Raw genomic sequence first — 27,920 nt, 5'->3', positions numbered from 1 at the left:
AGTGGTTGCTGCCATCTACCATGGAACTGAAACGAGTGCTGGGGACATTAGCCCATTCAGATTCCCTGTAAACACACACAAAATTGAGGATTTGTTTACACGACTGACCTCAAGGACCATTTCAAGCAGGGTACTGTTCAAGTCCATGTAAGATGTGGGTGTTAAAAACACATATAGGCAGACCCACTGCAAATGCTCTAATACTCTCTGTGAACCAGGAAGAGGCAGAGGAAAAGGGGAACCTGAGGCTGCTCCACATCTCATTCTGAAGCCAACCGTCATGGACTGCTGACAGCAGAGTGAGAGGGTTTTTTTCCCTTTCGTAGTACCAAATATGAGTTAAGACAAGATGCCCACATGACCCCATCCCGACTTTGTGAGTGTGCTGGGGAAGTTGAAGGACCAATAACTACAAATTCACTAGGCCGCTTGTGGCCACTCATGGCCTGTCCTGGGTTTCAAAGTTTGAAGTAAATTTACTTTCGAAGTACCTACAATGAAAGACTGCACCCAACAGGGTGGACAAACAAGCAATATGTAAAAGACAACAGATTGTGCAAATCCCTTGGTCAGTTTTACACACACACACAGAGCTCTGGACCATAGCTGGACAAATGATCACAGCAATACAAGTAATTTATGGGTAGTAAGAGTGACGCCACCCCTGTTTGAAATGCAATCATGGGGAATTTACTACCCTCTAGTACCACATAGAGAGGCTATCAATCACAGAGTTATACAGCAGGGTACCAGCTCTTATGCCCATCTATCCTTGCTGAGCAAGTTGTCAGGCTGAGCTGGACTCATTTACCTGCATTCAGTCCATGCTGCTCTGGAACCTTTCCCATATATGTAGCTATCGAAATGTCTTTTAAACACTGCCACTGCACCCACCTTTGGCAACTCTTGCTGGCAGCTTGCCCACCTATCTCTGGTACCCCACAGGAGGCTACCTACTCCAGAACTCCACGACCAGGTGAACTGCTCCTTTTCACTCATTTAAGAACCCACAAGGTAGTCAACTGTCCATTTACACCCACTCCAGAACACAGGGAAGTGAACTGTGGCCTTCACTCATTCTAGAACTCTACACAGAGTTAACCTACTCCTTCAGCAATTTTAGAACCCTATGGAAAGGTATCCCTATACCTATTCCAAAATCACCCGCCCCTTCACCCATTCCAGAACACCGCAAGAGGTTAACTGCACCCTCACTCATTCTACAAACCCAACAGAGAGGTAAATACCCCTTTACTCGTTCTAGAACTCTAGATATTAACTGCCCCATCTCCCATTCTAGAACCCCATAAAGATGTTAACTGCCCCTTCTCACATTTTAATAACCCACAGATAATATTGGGCTCTTCCATCAATCTAGAAACCCCCAAGAGATGTTAACTGCCCTTCACCTATTCTGGAACACCACAGAGAGGGGAACTGCCCCCTTTCACAGATAATGAAGGATAACACAGCAAAAGGTGTGAGAAACAATGCAACTCCCAAATCAGAGGATTGAATGATCTTTGGACAGAGAAAAATGAGAATTGAAGTAAAGCTAATATTGGCAGTAGTTTCTGTGTCTCTGAGCACTATGCGTTGGATGAAGTATTGATGAAGAAGTAAAATGAACTTGTTTCAAATCTGCAACTGTAATCTTCAGTTAATTTAGATAAATTAAATTGCCAGAGATAACCTCCAGGGTGAGATTATGGATGTATTCATAACTGTTCCCTGAGGACCTGACCCTGGAACTGAATATTTTAGATTAGCTCATGTAAAATGCTGGGTGCCGTCTCTACCAAAGAAGGTGCAAGGCGGTCCTTCCCCCCAATAGAGTGCAGGTCATCCTGCAGGTGCACCTCACAATAGAGTGCAAGGTGTAGCACCTGCTTAGACCCCCAATAACGATCATGTCAACCCATAGAAACAGGTGGTGGATGGTCATATGAGCAGCTGGTACACATCACAAATCCTGGTTATGCGACCACTGAAGGCAGACAATCTCTGATGAGTATTGATAATGGCTGGGGTCACCCATTTTGTAAAGACACTGCCCAGAAGGCAATGGTAAGCCACTTCTGTAGAAAAATTTGCCAAGAACAATCATGGTCATGGGAAAGCCACGATCGCCCACGTATTACGACATGGGCGTATCACATAACAAACAAACGTGTAGAATAAAAAGAGTAGAATTAATAATCCTGGTCATCTAGGCAAAGGGATTGGCATATGGTAGAATGTCACATCATGAAACTGATAAACTTGGGTCTGAAACAAAGGTACTAATCCAAAGGAAAGGCATTTATAAAAATCTGAATTCTCTAAAGTGATTTTGGAAATTCGTTTACAAGTGGAATGTAGATATGCAGATATTTAAATAATTGTCAGCTGAGACTACAACTGAGAAAGTAAGTCTGATTGGGAAAGGAAGTCATTTGTGGTGATCTGAAGTTATCAAGCATGGTATTAGGGAGAAATTAAAGACTTAAATTGTAGCACTAGCCTAAGGATAGAGAGAATGTAAAAAGAGCAAAAGATGGCTAAAAATTTAAAAACACAGGGAGGGAGAACACGGACTATAAATGTACCCTAGTGACAAACACGAAGACAGATTGCAAGGGTTTCTATATTTAGAAAGGGGACACAGAGAATGTAAATGCTGGTCCCTTAGAAACCGAAGCAGGGGAATTAATTATGGGAATTAAGGAAATTGTGAGCCACTATACAAATATTTTGCATCTGTTTTCTTGGTAGTTGACAAGAATACCAAAAATAGCCAGAAACAATGGGGAAAGCAGAGGAGAGGAATTTAAATTTCCTAGTCACCTTTACAGAAAAAGTACAAGGTAAGCTTATGGGACAAAGATTGACAATTTCCTGAACCCAAAGGCTTTGAGATTTGGGTTCCAAAGAAAGTGGGCACTAAGAAAGTTGGTGCATTTGTTGTGACCTGCCAAAACTTCTTAATTGTGGAAAGGCTCCAGTTCATTGGAAAACCACAAATGCAACAACATGATTCAAAATAGAGTGAGAAAATACAAGCAAATATTGGCTAATTGGTCTAATATTTATCATCAGCAAAATGGTGGACGTCAATATTACAGCAGCAATAGAAATAAGCAGCAGAAAACCAAGAACATGCATTCAGAGGCCAGTTTTATTAGGTACAGGAGGTTCCTCATAAAGTGGCCCTTGAGTGCATTATCAGAGGTGGAGGGCGAGTTAATAGGAAGAAAATAAAGTCAGAGAAATTGGGTTATTTTCAGTTTAGCAAACTCTATCTAGTGAGGAGCTACAGGGAATAGTGCTGGGGTCTTAGCTATTTATCATTTATATTAATGAGTCAGTTGATGAGGTCATCCTCCCTTGTGTATCTCTACCTATCACTTACCAGCCTCTTGTCTCTACCTGCCCCCTGATCTCCTCACCTGGATCCACCTATCACCTGCCAGCCCCTGTCTCTAACCCCCCCCCCCCCCCCCCCATCTCCTCACCTGGATCCACCGATCACCTGCCAGCCTGCCTTATTCCTTTCTACTGTTCCCCTCCACTCTCAGTCATAATGCAGGGCCTTACCTGCGTGAGAGGTCAATTCTCTCTCTGCCTCCACAGGCCTGTCTGACCTGCTGAGTTCTGCCAGTGTTTTTTTTTGCTCCAGATTACAACATCTGCAGTCTTTCTTGTCATGGGCATTACAGATTAGATTACATTGGCTTAATTTGTCACATGTACATCAAACATTGAAGTATACAGCGAAATATGCTATACGCATCAACAACTAACATAGTCCAAGGATACGCTGGGGGCAGCCTGCAAGTGTCACTATGCTTCTGGCGCCAAAAAAGCACTGTCCACATCTTGCTAACCCTAACTGGTATATGTTTGGAATGGGGGAGGAAACCAGAGCACCTCTGGGGGAGGAAAACACATGTGGCCATATACAGAACATGCATACTCCTTACAGACAGCACTGGGAATTAAAGCTGTCATAGTGTTGCATGAACCGCTACACCACCATGCCAGCCGTTATACATCCAGGACTGGTAATTATACAACAACATGGAAAAGTAAGTCGTGAAGGAGTACCCAGAAACTACAAAGAGAACTCAGTGCGTCTGTCACAGGTAAAGCTGACCCACCATGCTCTCTTCTCGCTGTTGCCATCAGGAAGAAGGTACAGGAGCCTCAGGACTCACACCACTAGGTTCAGGGACAGTTATTACCTATCAACATCAGGGTCTTGAACGAAAGGAGATAACGTCACTCAACTTCACTTGCCCCATCACTGAAATGTTCCCACAACTCATGGACTCACTTTCAAGGACTCTTCGTCTCATGTTCTCACTAGTTATTGCGTACAGGTAGTCCCCGAGTTACGAAGTCCGACTTGCGAACCGAGGAAGGAGAACGCCGTCCGCCATTTTAAGTTGGATTGCGATGCCGTCTGCCATTTTAAGTCAGATCGCGACGCTGTCTGCCATTTTAAGTCATTGCTGTTGACACTGTGTTGAGTGTGTAACTTTGTACTTGGCTTAAATTTTTCTAAGCAAGATTCACCCTGACCCTGCCCCCTCCCCCCCTTTTCCGGTCAGCTGGTGGCGCAGTGAAATCAGTGCCAGTTTAAATTCCCACGCAGAACATTGTGGAGGATCAAATACCCAAACCCAAACCCAGCACAGCCCCCACTTGTCCCATTTAACCTGTCTCAGTGCGGTGGACTTTAGGACCTGGGGAATTCAGTGCGGTGGTCCTTAGGACCCAGTGGAGCTTGGGACCTGCCACCCGCAGTGTTTCTGTTCCGTAGATGGGAAGTGATCGTGATTGAAAATAAAATGGAAATAATAAAGCGTTTGGAAAGAGGTGAAATGTCATAGGTCATTGGAAAAGCTTTAGGCTACAGTCGGTCAACAATCAGAACAACCTTAAAGGATAAAAGATAAAGTGAGAATAATGGAGCATGTGAAAGGCCCTGCCCCGATGAAAGCTATAATTATTACTAAGCAACGCAGTGGTTTAATTACTGGAATACATATGTTTCTTAAGTGTTTTATATGCATAGAAAGGTAAAATATATACTATATACTAAGACAAACATTTGACTAACTAATGCTAAATAATACCGGATGTACTTGATCCGACTTACGTACAAATCTGACTTAAAGACGGACTCAGGAACGGAACTCGTTCGTAACCCGGGGACTGCCTGTATTTATTTATTACTATTATTTCCTCTTTTTGTACAGTTTGTTGTCCTCTGTAGTTTGATCGAACGCCCTAGTTGGGTGGTCTTTCATTAATTCTATTTTGGTTATTATCCTATAGATTTATTGAGTATGCCCACAAGAAAATGAATCTCCATTTTGTATATGGTGACATATATGTACTTTGAGAATAAATTGACTTTGAACTTTGAAAATAAAGGCAGAAATAACACATAGTTTGGAAGGCTAACGAAGTGTGGGTGTATTGCAAAGGGAGAGTAGTGGAAGGGAAGGAAAGTGGGACCCACACAGAGCAGTGTATACTGTGCACCTCTCTTTCTTTAAGCATGGATATACCTACCTAGTGTTGTGCTATTAGACATATGAGTATCATAGACTCATGAAGCAGTACAGTACAGATACAGGTTGATTGGCCCAACCAGTCCAAGCCAAACATGGTGTCCATCCAGCTAGTCCCAATTATCTGCATTTGACCCACATCCCTCAAAGTCCCGTCCCTCCATTACCTATTCAATAATACTACTGTATCTGCCTCAACCACTTCCTCTGACAGCTCATTCCACACTCACCACCCTCTATGTGAAAACAAACTGTCCCTCAGATCCTTCTTCTCTATCCTTTCACTCTAAACCTATGCCCCTTAGTTTTAGACTCATCTACCCTGAGAAAAAGATTGTTACTGTCCACCTTATTTATATCTTTCATAATTTTTAATATTTCTATAAGGTTGCCCTCCATCTCCTACACTCCACAGAATAAAGGACTAGCATGGTCAACCTCTCCCTATAACTCAGGCCCTATAGTCCTGGCAACATCCTCATATGTCTTTTCTGCATTCTCTCCAGTTTAATTATATTTTTCCTAAAATTGTGTCACAAAAATGTACAGACTTCCAAGTGTGGCCTCACCAACAATTTATGGAACTGCAATGTAACATCCTAACTCCTGCATTCAATGCCCCAACTGAGAATGCTAGCATACTAAACACCTTTTCTGTCACCCTGTCTATCTGTGACACTGCTTTCAACAAAATCTGCACTTGTATTCTTAAATCCTACTGTTCCATTAAACTCCCCAGTGCCCCACAATTCATAGTATAATTCCTACACTAGTTTGATTTTCCAAAATAAATCCCTTCACACTTTTACGAACTAAAATCCATTTGTCAATCCTTGGCCCACTGTCCCAAGTGACCAAGATTCCTGTAATCTACTAAATCATTCTTCATGATCAATACCACCTTGTAATTTCATGTCATCAACAAATTAGACCATAAGACATAGAAGAATTAGGCCATCTGGCCCATCGAGTCTGCTCTGCCATTCAATCATGGCTGACCCTTTTTTTCCCCTCCTCCTCAATTCCAGTTCCCAGCCTTCTCCCTGTAACCTTTGATGCCATGTCCAATAAAGAACCTATCAATCTCTGCCTTAAATACACCCAATGGCCTGGCCTCCACAGATGCATGTGGCAACACATTCCACAAATTCACCACCTTCTGGTTAAAGATATTTCTCCGTATCTCTGTTTTGAAAGGGCGCCCCTTTATTCTGAGGCTGTGCCCTCTTGTCCTAGACTCTCCCACCATGGCAAACATCCTTTCCACATCTACCCTGTCTGGGACTTTCAACATTCGAGAGGTTTCAATGAGATCCCCCACTCATCCTTCTGAATACCAGCAAGTACAGACCCAGAACCATCAAACTTTCCTTGTATGATAACCCTTTCATACCTGGAATCCTTGTGAACCTCCTCTGGACCCTCTCCAATGCCAGCACATCTTTTCTAAGATGAGGGGCCCAAAACGTTCACAATACTCAAGGTGGAGCCTCACCAGTGCCTTATAAAGCCTCAGAATCACATCCTTGCTCTTGTATTCTAGACCTCTTGAAATGAATGCTAACATGGCATTTGCCTTCCTCACCACTGACTCAACCTGCAAGTTAACCTTTAGGATGTTCTGCACAAGGACTCCCAAGTCCCTTTGCATTCCAGATACCTGGATTTTCTCCCCATGTAGAAAATGGTCTGCACGTTTATTTCTTCTACCAAAGTGCATGACCGAACATTTTCCAACATTGTATTTCATTTGGCATTTTCTTGCCCATTCTTCGAATCTGTCTAAGTCCTTCCGCATTCTACCTGTTCCCTCAACTACCTTCACCAATCTTCATATCATCTGCAAACTTGGCAACAAAGCCATCTATTCCATCATCTAAATCATTTATATACAGCATAAAAAGAAGTGGTCCCAACACTGGTTCTTGTGGAACACCACTAGTCACTGGCAGCCAACCAGCAAAGGACCCGTTAATTCCCACTCACTGCCTCCTACCAATCAGCCAATGCTCTAACCATGTTAGTAACTTTCCTGTAATGCCATGGGCTCTTAACTTGGTAAGCAGCTTCATGTGTGGCACCTTGTCAAAGACCTACTGAAAGTCCAAATATACAACATCTACTGCATCCCCTTTATCTATCCTACTTGTAATCTCCTCAAAGAATTCCAACAGGTTTGTCAGGCAGGATTGTCCCTGAAGGAAACCATGCTGACTTTGTACTATCTTGTCCTGTGTCACCAAGTACTCCATCACCTCAGCCTTAACAATTGACTCGAACATCTTCCCAACCACAGAGGTCAGGCTAATAGGTCTATAATTTCCATTCTGCCACCTTCCACCTTTCTTAAAAAGCGGAGTGGCATCTGCAATTTTCCAGCCGTCTGGCACCATGGCAGAGTTCAATGATTTTTGAAAGATAATTTCTAATGCCATCATAATCTCTAACACTACCTCTTTCAGAACCCTAGGGTGCAGTTCATCTGGTTGGGGTGAATTAGAAATGTAGAAACATAGAAAACCTACAGCACAATACAGGCCCTTTGGCCCACAAAGCTGCGCCAAACATGTCCCTACCTTAGAACTACCTAGGCTTTAACAATAACCCTCTATTTTTCTAAGGTCCGTGTAGCCATCCAGGAGTCTCTTAAAAGACCCTTTTGTTTCCACCTCCACTGCTGCCGCTGGCAGCCCATTCTATGCACTCACCACTCTCTGTGTAAAAAACTTAACCCCTGACATCTCCTCTGTATCTACTTCCAAGCACCTTAAAACTGTGCCCTCTCGTGCTAGCCATTTCAGCCCTGGGGAAAAGCCTCTGACTACCCACACAAACAATGCCTCTCATTATCTTGTACACCTCGATCAAGTCACCTCTCATCCTCCGTCGCTCCAAGGAGAAAAGGCTGTTCGTTCAACCTATTTTCATAAGGCATACCCTCCAATCCAGGCAACATCTTTGTAAATCTCCTCTGCACCCTTTCTATAGTATCCACGTCTTTCCTATAGTGAGGCGACCAGAAGTGAGCACAGTACTCCAAGTGGGGTCTGACCAGGGTCCTAAATAGCTGCAACATTACCTCTCGGCTCTTAAACTCAATCCCACAATCGATGAAGGTCAATGCACCATAAGCATTCTTAACCAAAGAGTCAACCTGCATAGCAGCTTTGAGTGTCCTATGGACTCGGATCCCAAGATCCCTCTGATCCTCCACACTGCCAAGAGTCTTACTATTAATACTATATTCTGCCATCATATTTGACCTACCAAAATGAAACACTTCACACTTATCTAGGTTGAACTCCATCTGCCACTTCTCAGCCCAATTTTGTATCCTATCAATGTCCCGTTGTAATCTCTGACAGCCCTCCACACTATCCACAACACACCCAACCTTTGTGTCATCAGCAAATTTACTAACCCATCCCTCCACTTCCTCATCCAGGTCATTTATAAAAATCACAAAGAGCAGGGGTCCCAGAACAGATCCCTGAGGTACACCACTGGTTACCAGCCTCCATGCAGAAAATGACCCGTCTACAACCACTCTTTGCCTTCTGTGGGCAAGCCAGTTCTGGATCCACAAAGCAATGTCCCCTTGGATCCCATGCCTCCTTACTTTCTCAATAAGCCTTGCATGGGGTACCTTATCAAATGCCTTTCTAAAATCCATATACACTACATCTACTGCTCTTCCTTCAACAATGTGCTTAGTCACATCCTCAAAAAATTCAATCAGGCTCGTAAGGCACAACCTGCCTTTGACAAAGCCATGTTGACTATTCCTAATCATATTATGCCTCACCAAATGTTCATAAATCCTGCCTCTTAGGATCTCCTCCATCAACTTACCAACCACTGAAGTAAGACTTACTGGCCTAGAATTTCCTGGGCTGTCCCTACTGCCTTTCTTGAATAAGGGAACAACAGCTACAACCCTCCAATCCTCCGGAACCTCTCCCATCCTCATTGATGATGCAAAGATCATTGCCAGAGGCTCAGCAATCCCCTACCTCACCTCCCACAGTAGCCTGGGGTACATCTCATCTGGTCCTGGTGACTTATCCAACTTGATGCTTCCCAAAAGCTCCAGCACATCCTCTTTCTTAATATCTACATGCTCAAGCTTTTCAGTCCACTGCAAGTCATCCCTACAATCACCAAGATCCTTTTCCATAGTGAATACGGAAGCAAAGTATTAATTAAGTACCTCCGCTATTTCCTCCGGTTCCCTACACACTTTTCCATTGTCATACTTAATTGGTCTTATTCTCTTATGTCTTATCCTCTTGCTCTTCACATAATTGAGGAATGCCTTGGGGATTTTCCTCAATCCTTTCCGCCAAGGCCTGCTCATGGCCCCTTCTGGCTCTCCTAACTTCATTCTTAAACTCCTTCCTGCTAGCCTTATAATCTTCTAGATTCCTATCATTACTTAGTTTTTTTAACATTTCGTAAGCTCTTCTTTTCTTCTTGACTAGATTTACAACAGCCTTTGTACACCATGGATCTTGTACCATCCGCATTTCTTTCCTACATCTACAGAATCGCCTGTCTAACCCTCTAACTATAGAGTCCCCTATCACTACTGCCTTTCTCTTCCCTACCCTTCTGAGCCACAGGGTCAGACTATGTCTCAGAGGCATGACCACTGTTGCTTCCCCCCCCCCCCCCCGCCCCAGTAGGCCATTCCCCCCAACAGTATTCAAGCAGGAATACTTATTGTTAAGGGAGACAGCCACTGGGGTACTCTCTAGTACCTGCGTCTTGCCCTTCCCTCTCCCGAATGTTACCCACTTCTCTGTCTCCTGTGGTCCTGGGGTGACTACCTGCCAATAGTTACTCTCTATCACCTCCTCACTGTCCCTGACCAGACGAAGGTCATCGAGCTGCAGATGTGGTTGTCTAGGAGGCCGGGAGTCTCTAGGACTTCCCACATCTGACACCGAGCACAGAAAACCGGCCTCATGCACATACTCTGTCTTTATTTTAAACAGATAACCTACCTGGCCTCGACCCCTTATTGCCTAAGCCCTGTTGAGCCAAAGCCTTCCTACTCTGTCTCCCACAACTCCGTCGCCCGCTCTGTAAATCTGTCTTCCTTTTAAACTCTTTCCGCTGTTCTCACTGGCCGATCTCCACGTGCTTGTGCAGTCCTGCCCCGTTCAAACTGCTTAAGAAATATATCTTATATACCTTTCGATCTTTTGGCTTTTTGAGCACCTTTTCTCTTGTAATAGTAACTGCACCCACTTCTCTTCCTTCACACACAATTACATCAGGCATACTGCTAGTGTCTTCCACACTGAAGACTGATGTAACATACTCATTTAGTTCATCAGCCATCTCCATGTCCCCCGTTATTATTTATCCTGCTTCATTTTCTAGCGGTCCTACGTCCACTATCATTTCTTTTATTTTTAACATACTTGAAAAAACCTTTACTATCCACTTTGATATTATTTGCTAGCTTGCTTTCATATTTCATCTTCTCCCTTCTAATGGGCTTTTTAAGTTGCTCTCTGTAGGCTTTAAAAAACTTCCCAATCCTCTATCTTCCCACTAATTTTTGCTTTGTTGTTTACCCTCTCTTTTGCTTTTACAATAACTTTAACTTCCCTTGTCAGCCATGGTTATACTATTTTACCATTTGAGTATTTCTTCATTTTTGGAATACACGTCCTGCACCTTCCTCATTTTCCCAGAAACACACACCATTTCTGGTCTGCTGACATCCCTGCCAGCAGCTTTTTCCAATTTACTTTGGCCAACTCCTTTCTCATACCACTGTAATTTCCCTTATTCCTCCGAAATACTGTTACATCAGACTTTACTTTCTCCCTATCAAACTTGAATTGAATCATATTGTGATCACTGGGTCCTAAGGGTTCTTTTATCTTAAGCTCCCTAATCGCCTCTGGTTCATAACATAACACCCAATCCAGTATAACTGATCCCCAGTAGGCTCAATGACAAATTGCTCTAAAAAGCCATCCCTTAGGTAGTCAACAAACTCGTTCTCTTGAGATTCAATACCAACCTGATTTTCTCAATCGACCAGCTTGTTAAAATCTCCCATGACTACCACAACATTGCCCTTTTGACATGCCTTTTCTATTTCCTGTTGTAATCTGTGGTCCACCTCCCAGCCACAGTTGGGAGGCCTATATATAACTGCCATTAACAGCCTTTTACCTTTGCAGTTTTTTAATCAACCCACAGGGATTCAACATCTTATGTCACATCTTTCTACTGATTTGATGCCATCTTTTACCAGCAAGATCCTATGTCACATCTTTCTACTGATTTGATGCCATCTTTTACCAGCAAGCCATGCCACCTTTCTGCCTACCTTCTTATCCCTCCGATACAGTGTGTAAACTTGGACATTCAGTTCCCAACTACAACCAACCTTCAGCCACGATTCAGTGATGGCCACAACATCATACCTGGCAATCTGTAATAGTGCAACAAGATCATCCACTTTTATTTTTTATACTAACGTAAAAAGGTTACAGCACAATACAGGCCCTTCAGCCTACGATGCTGTGCCGAACATGTACTTAGTTTAGAAATTACCTAGGGTTACCAATAGCCCTCTATTTCTCTAAGCTGCTATCCAGGAGTCTCTTAAAAGACCCTATCGCATCCGCCTCTACCACCATTGCTGGCAGCCCATTCCACGCACTCACCACTCCCTGTGTAAAAAACTTACCCCTGACATTTCCTCTGTACCTACTTCCAAGCACCTTAAAATCGTGCCCTCTCAAGCTAGCCATTTCAGCCCTGGGAAAAAGCCTCTGACTATCCACATGATCAATGCCTTTCACCATCTTATACACCTCTATCAGGTCATCTCTCATCCTCCGTCGCTCCAAGTAGAAAAGGTCAAGTTCACTCAACCTATCCTTGTAAGCATGCTCCCCAATCCAGGCAACATCCTTGTAAATCTCCTCTGCACCCTTTCTATAGTTTGCACATCCTTCCTGTAGTGAGGCGACCAGAACTGAGCACAGTATTCCAAGTGGGGTCTGACCAGGGTCCTATACAGCTGCAACATTACCTCCGGCTCTAAAACTCAATCCCATGGTTGATGAAGGCCAATACACTGTATGCCTTCTTAACCAGAGTCAACCTGCGTAGCAGCTTTGAGTGTCCAATGGACTCAGACCCCAAGATCCCTCTGATCCTCCACACTGCCAAGAGTCTTCCCATTAATACTATATTCTGCCATACTTGACCTACCAAAGTGAACCACCTCACACTTAGCTGGATTGAACTCCATCTGCCACTTCTAGTTTTGCATCCTATCAATGTCCCACTGTAACCTCTGACAGCCCTCCACACTATCCACAACACCTCCAACCTTTGTGTCATCAGCAAATTTACTAACCCATCCCTCCACTTCTTCACCCAGGTCATTTATAAAAATCACGAAGTGAAGGGGTCCCAGAACAGATCCCTGAGGCACTCCATTGGTCACCGACCTCCATGCAGAATATGACCCGTCTACAACCACTCTTGGCCTTCTGTGGGCAAGCCAGTTCTGGATCCATAAAGAAATGCCCCCTTGGATCCCATGCCTCCTTACTTTCTCAAAAAGCTTGGCATGGGCTACCTTTCAAGTGCCTTGCTGAATTCCATATACACTACATCTACTGCTCTACCTTCATGAACATGTTTGGTTACATCCTCAAACAATTCAATCAGGCTCATAAGGCACAAACTGCCTTTGACAAAGCCATGCTGATTATTCCTAATCATATTATGCCTCTCCAAATGTTCATAAATCCTGCCTCTCAGGATCTTTTCCATCAACTTACGAACCACTGAAGTAAGACTCACTGGCATAATAATTTTCTGGGCTATCTCTACTCCCTTTCTTGAATAAGGGAACAACATTCACAACCCTCCAATCCTCCGGAACCTCTCCCGTCCCCATTGATGATGCAAAGATCATCGCCAGAGGGTCAGCAATCTCCTCCCTCACCTCCACAGTAGCCTGGGGTACATTGCATCCGGTTCCAGAGACTTATCCAACTTGATGCTTTCCATAAGCTCCAGCACATCCTCTTTCTTAATAACTATAAGCTCAAGTTTTTCAGTCTGCTGGAAGTCATCCCTACAATCGCCAAGACCCTTTTCCGTAGTGAATACTGAAGCAAGTATTCATTAAGTACCTTAGCTATCTCCTATGGTTCCATTCACACTTTTCCACTGTCACACATGATTGGTCCTATTCTCTCATGTCTTATCCTCTTGCTCTTCACACTACATGCATTTTAGATACAACACCTTGAGTAAACCGACAGTTAACACACTCAAGACCAATGTGATAGAGAGTGGCCGCCATTCAATTTTTCAACCCTGCACAAACTTCATGTGTATCAAGGAAGCACGACAAGGCTTCAACAAGTGTAGTAAAGTAACTGACAAGACACTGGGACAGTCAGTCTTCACTCAAACTGAGCATGATAATAAACTTGCTCCATCAGCACAAGACGCATCTTCTTAAAAATAATGGACACCAAGGTCTTCAGGGACAAAGCAAATAACTGGGTTGCCCCACTACCTTTCAGAGAACCACGCCATTGCTTGCCAAACAACAAAGAGCAGGCAGTCAAGCGGTTCACGTCTTTGCAACGAATCCTGAAAAGGAAACCCGAGATGCAGCAACAATACGTAGCATTCATGGAGAAGATCTTCGCTAATGGACATGCTGAAGTAGCACCGCCACTGAGAGAAGGTAAGGAGTGCTGGTACCTCCCAACGTTTGGGGTTTACTACCCCCAAAAGCCCAATCAGATCAGGGTGGTCTTTGACTCCAGTGCTCAGTGCGCTGGTATCTCCCTCAATGACGTGCTCCTTACAGGCCCTGACCTTAACAATACCCTTCTCGGGGTCCTGCTGCGTTTCCGGAAAGGGAAGGTCACAATCCTAGCGGACATCCAGCAGATGTTCCATTACTTCTTAGTTCAGGAAGACCATCGCAATTTCCTCCGTTTCTTATGGCACAAGGACAATGACATCAACAAGGAAGTCACTGAGTACCAGATGAAAGTCCATGTTTTCGGCAATAGTCCATCACCAGCCGTGGCCACCCATGGGCTGCAAAGAGCCATCAGAGAGGGCGCACAGGAACATGGCGATGACACCGTTAAGTTTGTAGAAAGGCACTTCTACGTCGATAACGGCTTAATATCGCTACAGAAAGAAGATGAAGCAATCGATCTGCTCCGACAAACACAAGCCTCACTCGCTGAGTCAAACCTCCGCTTGCACAAGTTCGCATCAAACTGTCAGGCAGTCATGGATGCCTTTCCACACAATGACTGTGCTCCAGCAATCAAAGACCTAGATCTAGATGGAGAAACCATACCCACTCAAAGGAGTTTGGGCCTCCTTTGGGAGATTACAACTGACACATTCAAGTTCTTCGTGCCGACCGTGATCAAGCCATTCACCCGCCGTGGAGTTCTCTCCACTGTCAACAGTGTTTTTGATCCCTTGGGTCTACTGGCGCCAGTTATGATCCAGGGAAGAGCCCTTCTCAGGGAACTTACCTCTGAGCTCTCCGACTGGGATTGTATTTGCTATCTTTCCTGTTTCTGCATCCCTAATGATTTGATACTCAGCCTGTTGGACTATCACCTACCTGCTCTTCCTGACAGTCTGAATGAATGCTATCTTTACTTTTTTACCTTCTGTCCTATCCTGAGTCCCTTGACTCTGTTTCCCACCCACATGCCAAATTAGTTTAAACCCTCCCCAACAGCTCTAACAAACTGCCCGCAAGAATATTGGTCCCCCTCTGGCACAGGTGCAACCCATCACTTTAGAACAGGTCATCCCTCCCACAAAAGAGATTCCAATGATGCAAGAACCTGAAGCCCTACCCCTGTACCAGTTTCTCAGCCACACATTTATCTACCAAACTATCCTGTTTCTACCCTCACTGGCGTGTGGCACAGGCAGCAATCCAGAAATTACTACCCACGAGGCCCTGCTTCTCAGCTTTCTACCTAGCTATCTAAATTCTTGTTTCAAGACCTTATTGCTTTTCCTTCCTATGTCATTGGTCCTCACTTTCCTGTACAAGCCGAAGGTCATCCAGTTGTTGTACCAGATCCCTAACACAGTCTTCAAGGAGATGCAGCCGGATGCACTTTACGCAGATGTAGTTCCCCGGGACACTCTGGGTCTCCTAAGGTTCCAACATCTGTCACGAAGAACACACCACAGCCATTTAAATGGTACAGTAAGAGAGGGGAAAAAGATAAAAAGGAAACCTAAACAGACGCTCTGCACAGAGCCGACGCCTCTCCCGAGCAGAAGCCTCCTTTGAGCCTGTCACTTCTACTCTCGCCACTGGCCACTCCACTTATCCTTTCTGTTCTTTTATTTAGTTCGTAGAGGCCTGATGACGCCGCTGATAGGCCTTGTACAATGGACAACACCCTCGATGCTCTCTTTTTAAATAATCACCGCCGACCTGCGAGAAACACCTCTTCTTCGTAGAGCTCTGTTGACGCTGCTGATCAGCCCCGTACAATTTACTGATCAAGCTTTGTGCATTCACATCTAAATCATTTGTATAAGTAATGAACAACGAGGGTCCAAACATGATCCCTGCAGCAAAAAACTAGTTATTGGCCTCCATTCTGAGCAGCGGTTCCCAATCTTTTTGCTATTGACCCCTACCATTAACCGAGCGGCTTGTGGACCTCCGATTCCAAAGTACAACTTTCAACAACCACCCCCTACTTGCTGTCTCTGAGATCAGGACACAGATTGACCAGGTTAGAGTTAGAAATAGACAAGTGCTTGGCTCTAAATTCTGGGCTGTTTTACAGTCTGGGGTTTGAGTGTTGTTCTTGTGGCTTGTGTTATAGGCTCAGATGTTTAGAGAAGCACTTCCACCCGGTGCTGGTTTGCATTTATTTCCACTCTCCTGAACTCTCACATCACTGGGGAGCGATACCATCAACAGTGACCAGGGATTCGAGTTTGTTTGGTTTCTGAAGACTCTCTCTCTCACATTCCTAGTAATTTACTGTGACATGCACTTTAAAGGAGACCGTTAAAAAGAAAACACCAGATGTAACCTGGTGCAGCCACTCAAGGCATCTCATCAATTTACTGCATTTAGCACTTCTGCCAGACACCTCCCACACACACACACACACACACACACACACACACACACACACACACACACACACACACACACACACACACACACACACACACACACACACACACACACACACACACACACACACACACACACACACACACACACACACACACACACACACACACACACACACACACACACACACACCTCAGACCAGAGGGCAGGAAAGAATATGTTTACCAATAAGAGGGACCACGATGATGTACAATCTACTATCCAGTAGCTTGGCCAGGCCAGGCAGGTGATCAATAAATCCGTTGGTGTCTGGCACAAGAAACACAGGTGTTATCTCAATCTCGATCTGCCTCTTCAAAGTCTGATCTTCCAACAGGGCCTGTTGAAGAAAGAAAGAAAGGAGAATATGTAACACATGAGAATCATCTCTCATCTAAACACTGGATTTGCTGCAGGGTATGTGAGGTGAAGGTATGGGGACTGGAGGGATGTGTAAGTAGTGGATAGAGCCTAGTCCATCATGGTTAGAGTCCTTCCCCTCATTGAGCACATCTACACAAAACACTGTCGCAGGAAAGCAACATCCATCATCAGGGACCCCACCACCCACGTCATGCTTTCTTTTCACTGCTACCATCAGGAAGAATCAGAATCAGGTTTATTATCATTGGCATGTGACGTGAAATTTGTTAACTTAGCAGCAGCAGTTCAATGCAATACATAAGTATACATAATGCAATACATAATGCATAAATTTTCTCTAGCAGAGAGAAAATAAATAAAATTTAACAAGTAAATCAATTATGTATATTGAATAGATTTTAAAAAAGTGCAAACACAGAAATACTGTATTTAAAAAAAAGTGAGGTAGTGTCTAAAGATTCAATGTCCATTTAGGAATCGGATGGCAGAGGGAAAGAAGCTGTTCCTGAATCACTAAGTGTGTGCCTTCAGGCTTCTGTACCTCCTACCTGATAGTAACAGTGAGAAAAGGGCATACCCTGGGTGCTGGAGGTCCTTAATAATGGTTGCTGCCTTTCTGAGACATCGCTCCCTAAAGCCATCCTGGGTACTTTGTAGGCTAGTACTCAAGATGGAGCTGACTGGATTTACAACCCTCTGCAGCTTCTTTTAGTCCTGCACAGTAGCCCCTCCATACTAGTCAGTGATGCAGTCTGTCAGAATGCTCTCCACGGTATATCTATAGAAGTTTTTGAGTGTATTTGTTGACATGCCAAATCTCTACAAACTCCTAATAAAGTATAGCCGCTGTCCTGCCCTCTTTCTAACTACATCGATATGTTGGGACCAGGTTAGATCCTCAGAGACCTTGACACCCAGGAACTTGAAGCTGCCCACTCTCTCCACTTCTGATCCCTCTGTGAGGATTGGTATGTGTTCCTTCCTCTTACAATCAGTCCACAATCAGCTCTTTCGTCTTACTGAGGTTGAGTGCCAGGTTGTTGCTGCTGCACCACTCCACCAGTTGGCATATCTCACTCCTGCCCTCTTGTCACCACCTGAGATTCTATCAACAATTGTTGTATCGTCAGCAAATTTCTAGAGGGTATTTGAGCTATGCCTAGCCACACAGTCATGTGTATAGAGAGAGTAGCACACACCCCTGAGGTGTGCCAGTGTTGATCGTTAGCGAGGAGGATATGTTATCACCAATCTGCACAGACTGTGGTCTTCCAGTTAGGAAGCTGTGGATCCAATTGCAGAGGGAGGTACAGAGACCCAGGTTCTGCAACTTCTCAATCAGGATTGTGGGAATGATGGTATTGAATGCTGAGCTGTAGTCGATGAACAGCATCCTGACGTAGGTGTTTGTGTTGTCCAGGTGGTCTAAAGCCGTGTGGAGAGCCATTGAGATTGCATCTGCCACTGACCTACTGTGACGATAGGCAAACTACAATGGGTTTGGGTCCGGGTCCTTGCTGAGGCAGGAGTTCAGTCTAATCATGACCAACCTCTCAAAGCATTTCATCACTGTTGATGTGAGTGCTACCGGGCTATAGTCATTAAGGCAGCCCACATTATTATTCTTAGACACTGGTATAATTGTTGTCTTTTGAAGCAAGTGGAAACTCCCACCCGTAGTAGTGAGAGGTTGAAAATGTCCTTGAATACTCCCGCTAGTTGGTTGGCACAGGTTTTCAGAGCCTTACCAGCTACTCCATCATGACCTTCCGTCTTGTGAGGGTTCACTCTCTTTAAAGACAGCCTAATATCGGCCTTTGAGACAGAGATCACAGGGTCATCAGGTGCATCAGGGATCTCCAAAGCTGCAGCTGTGTTCTCCTTTTCAAAGTGTGTACAGAAGGCATTGAGTTCATCTGGTAGTGAAGCATCGCTGCCATTCATGCTATTGGGTTTTGGTTTGTAGGAAGTGATGTCTTGCAGACCCTGCCAGAGCTGCCGTGCATCCGATGTTGCCTCCAACCTCATTTGAAATTGTCTCTTCGTCCTTGAAATAGTCCTCCACAAATCATATCTGGTTTTCTGATACAGGCCTGGGTTGCCAGACTTGAATGCCACAGATCTAGCCTTCAGCAGATGACGTACCTCCTGGTTCATTCACAGCTTTTGGGTTGGGAATGTACAGTAAGGTACAGGAGCCTCAGGACTCATACCACCAGGTTCAGGAATCGTTATTACCTGTCAACCATCAGACTCATGAACCACTGGGGATAACTTCATTCAACTTCACTTACCCCATCATTGAAATATTCCCACAACCTATGGACTCACTTTCAAGAACTCTTCATCTCATGTTCTCAATATCTATTGCTTATTTACTATTATTATTTCTTTTTTTTTGTATTTATGGTTTGTTGTGTTTTGCACACTGGTTGAACTCCCAATATGGTACCATGTTTCTTTAATTCTATTATGGATTAATAGAGTATGCCTGCAAGAAAATGGATCTCAGGGTTGTATACGATGACATATATGTACTTAAATTTACTTTGAACTTTGAAGTAGCCACTGCAAGGAGTAATGTACATATGAAAGATAGTGCCAGAGATTATTGATAACATCACTGTGGACAATTACCAGGGGCACACAGAAACATAGAAAACCTACAACACAATACAGGCCCCTTGGCCCACGATGCTGTGCATAGAGGTTTAGTGTCAGTCCACAGGACTATCAATGGTCTGAGCTGTTCCGTCCGATATTTCTAAACTAGCAGTCAAACAATTCATTGGCCTTTGGCCAATGCAGTCTCCCGCACTGTGCCCAGACAAGAATTCCCTCAATCCTGGGTCCACATTGGGAAAACTCAAGTACCCTCTCCATCTTGGATGCAGAGCTGGAGTCTGGATGCCAACTCAATGCGTCCTGAACTTCTTGTTCAGGTGGCACAGTAGTGTTGCTGTTAGTGTATTACTTTACAGCAAACACGAGGAAATCTGCAGATGCTGGAAATTCAAGCAACACACACAAAATGCTGGTGGAAATCAGCAGGCCAGGCAGCATCTATAGGGAGAAGTACAGTCGACGGTTCGTGCTGAGAGTCTTCATCCTGACGAAAGGTCTCGGCCCGAAATGTCGACTGTACTTCTTCCTATAACGCTGTCTGGCCTGCTGCGTTCCACCAGCATTTTGTGTGTGTTACTTTACAGCAGCCAGCTGAAGTCGGGGTTTGATTACTGCCCTGCTGTCTGTAAGGATTTTGTACATTCTCCCCATGACTGTGTGTTTTCCTCTGGATATGACAGTTTCCTTCCACATTCCAAAAGTTAGAGTTAGTGAGTTGCGGGCATGCTATGTTGGTGCTGGTCTTGTAGCGATGCATACAGGCTGTATAGCAGAATCGTTGATGATTTGGTTTGATGCAAAATGACACACTTCACTGTGTTGTTCACGTATGACAGATGGAGGCCAACATACTAAACACCTCTTCCACTACCCTGTCTACCTGTGACACTGCTTTCAAATAACTGTATACTTGTACTCCTCGGTCCCTCTGTTCCATTACACTCCCTAGTGACCGACCATTCACTATATAAGTCCTTTGCTGGTTTGGATGAACATGCAACAAATAAAATTAATCTTTATCCTAATCTTGTTGGCCATCCCAACACAGTCACAGAGTTGCGGTGCTCACAGGCAGTGACGTGAAGGGAAACTCCCACTGTCCTGGGAGCTCTGCTCCTTACTTATCCCTGACACTGCTCGGCCCACAGACACACATTCTACTCCATTACCCTCGTGTGTAATTTTCAACCAGTGAAGCAGGACGTGTTTCCATTTAGACTGTACCAGAGGTTTTGGTAATAATCTGTGAACAAAGAGCAAATATCCAGAGGCACAACAGCTGCGGGGATAATCAGTCATCCCTCAGTGCCAGCAACTGCCCAGTCAGCTGAATGGCTGGAAAATGTCTGAGTGCTGAAGATTTACCTCATGGAACAAAGCAGATCTGCTGCAGAACACAGCGAATGACATAATCATCATGAGGCCCCACACTAACCTCCATCTCTGCTCCCAACGCATCCACTGGCGTGCGCTCTCTACTTTGCAATGTTCATTATAAAGTCACAGAGCACTACAGCACTGAAAGTGGCTCTTCAGCCCACCTAGTCCACACCAAACTGTTATTCTGCCTTGTCCCATCGACCCACACCTGGTCCGTAGCCCTCCAAACCCTTCCTAATCCACGTACTTATCCAAATTTCTCTGAAGTGTTGAAATCGAGTCCACATCGACCACTTCTGCTGGCAGCTTGTTCCATACTCTCACTGAAGAATTTTCCCTCAGGTTTCCCTTAAATATTACACCTTTCACCCTTAACCTATGGCCTCTAGTTCTAGACTCACCCAACTTCAGTGAAAAAAGCCTGCCTGTGTTTAGCTGATCTATACCCATCATCATTTTGCATACCTCTATCAAATCTCCCCTCATTCTCCCATGTTCTAGGTTGCAGGGGTTCCCAACCTTTTTTATGCCACGGACCAATACCATTAAGCAAGGGGTCCGTGCACCCCAGGTTAGGAACCCCTGCCCTAGGGAATAAAGTCCTAACGTATTCAACCTTTCACTATAACACTTGTGATAAGTTGCCCAAATTACCTCTTGATAATTTGTGTTCACATGGTACAACTCAAAATTTCACTAATTCATCTTCTCTTTCTCCCTTTATAATTCTCTATTTATTAAAAATCCAGGTGTGCACTTCCACCCACCAACCTGGCTTATCTGTCATAATTTACCATCACACGTTTCAGAATCAGAATCTGAGTTATTATCACAAACGTCTGTTGTGAAATACTTTGTTTTGCAGCAGCAGTACAGTGCAAGACTTTACAATTACCGTAAGTTACAATAAGAAATATATATTTAAAACTAAGTAGTGCAAAAAGAGAGCAAATAGTGAGGTAGTGACATGGTTCATGGTCTATTTAGAAATCTGTTGGCAGAGGGGAAGAGGGGGTGTTGGCAGAGGGGAAGAGGGGGCGTTGGCAGAGGGGAAGAGGGGGTGTTGGCGGAGGGGAAGAGGCTATCCTAAAATGTGTTTCTAAAAGTGTAGGTCTTCAGGCTCCCGTACCTTCTTCTTGTAAAAATGCCAGTGTGGCATGGCACTTGTGTTCTTGTGTTCCCAGTGTGTTCTTGACCATAGTTCCACAGATGGTCTGCTGGTGGTAGTTGGTCAGAGAATCCTTCAAGCTGGTCTGCACCCTTGGTAACAATTAACTTCCCAACAACACAGCACAGAAGCGTAGTGGTTAGAGCAATCATTGATCAGAGTTCAACTCCTGTCATTGCCTCTAAGGAGTTTGTACATTCTCTCTGTGACCATGTGGATTTCCTCCAGGTGCTCCAGTTTCTACCACACTCCAAAGACATATGGGTTAGGGCTAGTAAGCTATGGGCATGCTATGTTGGTGCCGAAAACGTGGTGACACTTGCCCCCAGCACCGTCTTGGACTGTGTTGGCCATTGATGCAAAACAATGCATTTCATTATAAGTTTCGATATTTTAATGTAACCATGACAAATAAAGCTAATCTTTAAAACAACGTCATATTGAAGATGACAATGTAGATACACATTCTGTGCATCCGCCCTTTCTGCTTATGAGAGATCAATAAAACTAGAGGACAAAGGTTTAGGAAAGGGTCCACTGTCTGGTATGGACAGGATTGGAAAAAGCCGCAGAAGGTTGCAAGCTCAGTGGTTCCATCATGGGCAGCCTCCCTAGCATCCAGAACACCTTCACAAGGTCCTGACGAAGGGTTTCGACCCGAAACGTTGACTACTTCTTTCAACGGATGCTTCCTGACCTGCTGAGTTCATCCAGCTTTTTTGTACGTCCTGACCTTCAAAAGGTGATGCCTTAAAAAAGCAGCATTCATCAGTAAGGACCCCAATCACCCAGGACATGCCCTCTTCTCATTGCTACCATCAGGGAGGAGGTACAGGAGCCTGAAGATACACACTCAATGTGTCAGGAACAACTTCTTCTCTGCCATCAGATTTCTGAATGGACATTGAACCCATGACCACTGCCTCATTATTTTTTGAACGAATCATTTATTTTTTATATATTTACAGAATACTTCATGTAATTTAGAGTTTTTTTATTATAGAAACATAGAAAACCAGGCACAATACAGGTCCTTCGGCCCACAAAGTTGTACTGAACATGTCCCTACTTTAGAAATTATTAGGCTTACCTATAGCCCTCAATTTTTCTAAGCTCCATGTAACTATCCAAAAGTCTCTCAAAAGACCCTATCTTATCTGCCTCCACCACTGTTGCCAGCACCCATTCCACACACTCACCACTCTCTGAGTTAAAAACTTACCCATGACTCAGTCGGTGCATTCCACGCACCAACCACTCTCTGAGTAAAAATCTTCCTCTAACATCCCCCTTGAACTTCCCACCCCTTACCTTAAAGCAATGTCCTCTTGTACTGAGCAGTGGTGCCCTGGGGAAGAGGCACTGGCTGTTCACTCTGTCTATTCCTCTTAATATCTTGTATGACTCTATCATGTCTCCTCTCATCCTCCTTCTTTCCAAAGAGTAAAGCCCTAGCTCCCTTAATCTCTGATCATAATGCACACTCTCTAAACCAGGCAGCATCCTGGTAAATCTCCTCTGTACCCTTTCCAATGTTTCCACATCCTTCCTATAGTGAGGCGACCAGAACTGGACACAGTACTCCAAGTGTGGCCTAACCAGAGTTTTATAGAGCTGCATCATTACCTCGTGACTCTTAAACTCTATTCTTCAACATATGAAAGCTAACACCCCATAAGCTTTCTTAACTACCCTATCTACCTGTGAGGCAACTTTCAGGGATCTGTGGACATGTGCCCCCAGATCCCTCTGCTCCTCCACACTACCAAGTATCCTGCCATTTACTTTGTACTCTGCCTTGGAGTTTGTCCTTCCAAAGTGTACCACCTCACACTTCTCCGGGTTGAACTCCATCTGCCACTTCTCAGCCCACTTCTGCATCCTATCAATGTCTCTCTGCAATCTTCGACAATCCTCTACACTATCTACAACACCACCAACCTTTGTGTCGTCTGCAAACTTGCCAACTCACCCTTCTACCCCCATCCAGGTCATTAATGAAAATCATGAAAAATAGAGGTCCTAGAACAGATCCTTGTGGGACACCACTAGTCACAACCCTCCAATCCAAATTGTACTCACTCCACCACGACTCTCTGCTTTCTGCAGGCAAGCTAATTCTGAATCCATCTGGCCAAACTTCCCTGGATCCCATGCCTTCTGACTTTCTGAATAAGCCTACCATGTGGATTCAGACTTATCAATGTCCCGTAGTAATCTCTGACAGCCCTCCACACTATCCACAACACACCCAAACTTTGTGTCATCAGCAAACTTACTAACCCATCCCTCCACTTCCTCATCCAGGTCATTTATAAAAACCATGAAGAGTAAGGGTCCCAGAACAGATCCTTGAGGCACACCACTGGTCACCGACCTCCATGCAGAATATGACCCGTGTGGGCAAGCCAGTTCTGGATCCACAAAGCAATGTCCCCTTGGATCCCATGCCTCCTTACTTTCTCAATAAGCCTTGCATGGGGTACCTTATCAAATGCCTTGCTGAAATCCATATACACTATATCCACTGCGCTTCCTTCATCAAAGTGTTTAGTCACATCCTCAAAAAATTCAATCAGGCTCGGAAGGCACAACCTGCCTTTGACAAAGCCATGCTGACTATTCCTAATCATATTATAACTCTCCAAATGTTCATAAATCCTGCCTCTCAGGATCTTCTCCATCAACTTACCAACCACTGAAGTAAGACTCACTGGTCTATGAGATCCTGAGCTATCTCTACACCCTTTCTTGAATAAAGGAACAACATCCGCAACCCTTCAATCCTCTGGAACCTCTCCTGTCCCCATTGATGATGCAAAGATAATCGCCAGAGGTTCAGCAATCTCCTCCTACATTAGCCTGGGGTACATCTCATCCGGTCCCAGCGACTTATCTAACTTGATGCTTTCCAAAGGCTCCAGCACATCCTCTTTCTTAATATCTACATACTCAAGCTTTTAAGTCTGCTGCAAGTCATCACTACAATCACTAAGTTCCTTTTCCTTAGTGAATACTGAAGAAAAGTATTCATTAAGTACCTCTGCTATTTCCTCCGGTTCCATACACACTTTCCCACTGTCACACTTGATAGGTCCTATTCTTTCATGTCTTATCCTCTTGCTCTTCACATACTTGTAGAATGCCTTGGGGTTTTCCTTAATCCTGCCCGCCAAGGCCTTCTCATGGCCCCTTCTGGCTCTCCTAATTTCCTTCTTAAGCTTCCTAGTAGCCTTATAATCTTCTAGATCTCTAACATTCCTTAGCTCTCTGAACCTTCTGTAAGCTTTTCTTTTCTTTTGACTAGATTTATTACAGCCTTTGTACACCACGGTTCCTGTACCCTACCATAACTTCCCAGTCTCATTGGAATGTACCAATGCAGAACTCCACACAAATATCCCCTGAACATTTGCCACATTTCTTCCGTACTTTTCTCTGAGAACATCTGTTTCCAATTTAAGCTTCCAATTTCCTGCCTGATAGCCTCATAATTCCCCTTACTCCAATTAAATGCTTTTCTAACTTGTCTGTTCCTATCTCTCTCCAATGTTATTTTAAAGGAGATAGAATTATGATCACTGTCTCCAAAATGCTCTCCCACTCAGAGATCTGACACCTGACTAGGTTCATTTCCCAATACCAAATTAAGTACAGTCTCTCCTCTTGTAGGCTTATGTACATATTGTGTCAAGAAACCTTCCTTAACACACTTAACAAACTCCACCCCATCTAAACCCCTTGCTCCAGGGAGATGCCAATCTATATTTGGGAAATTAAAATCTCCTATCATGACAACTCTGTTATTATCACACCTTTCCAAGATCTGTTTCCCTATCTACTCCTCGATATCCCTGTTACTCGTGGGCGGCCTATAAAAAACATCCAGTAAAGTTATTGACCTCTTCCTGTTCCTAACCTCCACCCACAGAGACTCCGCAGACAATTCCTCCATGACGTTCACCTTTTCTGCAGCTGTGATACTATTTCTGAACAACAGTGCCACCCCTCACCTCTTTTGCCTCCCTCCCTGTCCTTTCTGAAACATCTAAAACCCAGCACTTGAAATAACCATTCCTGTCCCTGAACCATCCAAGTCTCTGTAATGGCCATCACATCATATCTCCAAGTACTGAACCATGCTCTAAGCTCATCTGCTTTGTTCACAACACTCCTTGCGTTAAAATAGACTAATCTCAAGCCTTCGGTCAGAGCGCGTCCCTTCTCTACCTGCCTATCCTCCCTCTCTCACCGTCAACAAGCTTTCTCTATTTGTGAGCTAAGCTCCTCTTCCCCAGTCTCTTCCGTTCCGTTCCCACCCCCTAACAATTCTAGCTTAAACTCTCCCCGGTGGCCTTAGCAAACCTCCCCACCAGGATATTGGTCCCCCTGGGATTCAAGTGCAACCCGTCTTTTTTGTACAGGTCACACCTGCCCCAAAAGAGGTTTCAAGGATTCAGAAATTTGAATCCCTGCCCTCTGCTCCAATCCCTCAGCCACGCATTTATCCTCCACCTCATTCTATTCCTATACTCACCGTCACATGGCACAGGCAGTAATCCCGAGATTACTGCCTTTGCGGTCCTGCTTCTCAACTTCCTTCCTAATTCCCTGCAGTCTTTTTTCAGGACCTCTTCCCTTTTCCTACCTATGTCATTGGTACCAATATGTACCACGACCTCTGGCTGTTCCCCCTCCCACCGCAGGATATCTTGGACGCAATCTGAAACACCCTGGCACCTGGGAGGCAAACTACCATCCGAGTTTTGTTCCTGTGACCACAGAATCACCTGTCTGACCCCCTAACTATAGAGTCCCCTATCACTACTGCCTTCCTCTTCCCTTCCCTACCCTTCTGAGCCACAGGGCCAGACTCTGTGCCAGAGGCACAGCCACTGTCATTTCCACCAGGTAGGCTGTCCCCCTCAACAGTACTCAAACAGGAATACTTATTGTCAAGGGGTACAGCCACAGGGGTACTCTCTAGTACCTGACTCTTTCCCTTCTCCCTCTTGACTGTGACCCACTTGTCTGTCTCCCGTGGCCCTGGTGTGACCACCTGCCTATAACTCCTCTCTATCACCTCCTCGCTCTCCCTGACCAGATGAAGGTCATCAAGAACTGCATCTCCAGTTCCCTAACTCAGTCCCTTAGGAGCTGCAGCTCAACACACCGGGTGCAGATATGGCCGTCCGGGAGGCTGGGAGACTCCAGGACCTCGCACATCTGACACTGAGCTCAGAAAACTGGCCTCACACACTTACTTCCTCCTTTCCACAAAGAACACCGGTAAACCTACCTTGCCTCGTCTCGTTACCACCTAAGGCCGTTGAGCCAAAGCCTCTCACTCCGCTGCCTGCTGGATATGGCAATCTTTTTTTTAGATCTTTTGTGGTCTACTGGCTGACATCATGCGCCTGCGCAGTTTTGCCTCTCTTTTACCCTGAGTGGTAATAACCACCTTGGCTCCGAAAATCAGCCGTTCACTCGCAACCTTCTTGCTCCAAATCAAAATTATTATGTATTGCAATGAACTGCTGCTGCAAAAGAATAAATTACATGACATATGCCAGTGATATTAAGCCTAATTCTCACTCTGATTCAGACCCAG

General features: G+C 44.6%; 1 protein-coding gene across 3 annotated transcripts in view; it reads right to left on the bottom strand.

The window, feature by feature from the left end:
- The window catches only part of smg6 (SMG6 nonsense mediated mRNA decay factor), a 520,319-nt gene that overhangs the window by 55,700 nt on the left and 436,699 nt on the right, over positions 1 to 27,920 (bottom strand). For all 3 annotated transcript variants that reach the window (XM_073053020.1, XM_073053021.1, XM_073053022.1), the window contains one exon: positions 16,939 to 17,092. In XM_073053020.1, coding sequence (XP_072909121.1) covers positions 16,939 to 17,092 — 154 coding nt within the window. The remainder of the gene's footprint in view (positions 1 to 16,938; positions 17,093 to 27,920) is intronic.

Source organism: Hemitrygon akajei, chromosome 8 (assembly GCF_048418815.1).
Source record: "Hemitrygon akajei chromosome 8, sHemAka1.3, whole genome shotgun sequence".
Taxonomy (NCBI): Eukaryota; Metazoa; Chordata; class Chondrichthyes; order Myliobatiformes; family Dasyatidae; genus Hemitrygon; species Hemitrygon akajei.
Note: the sequence above shows the minus strand (reverse complement) of the source record. Positions and strands in the feature narration are given on the sequence as shown.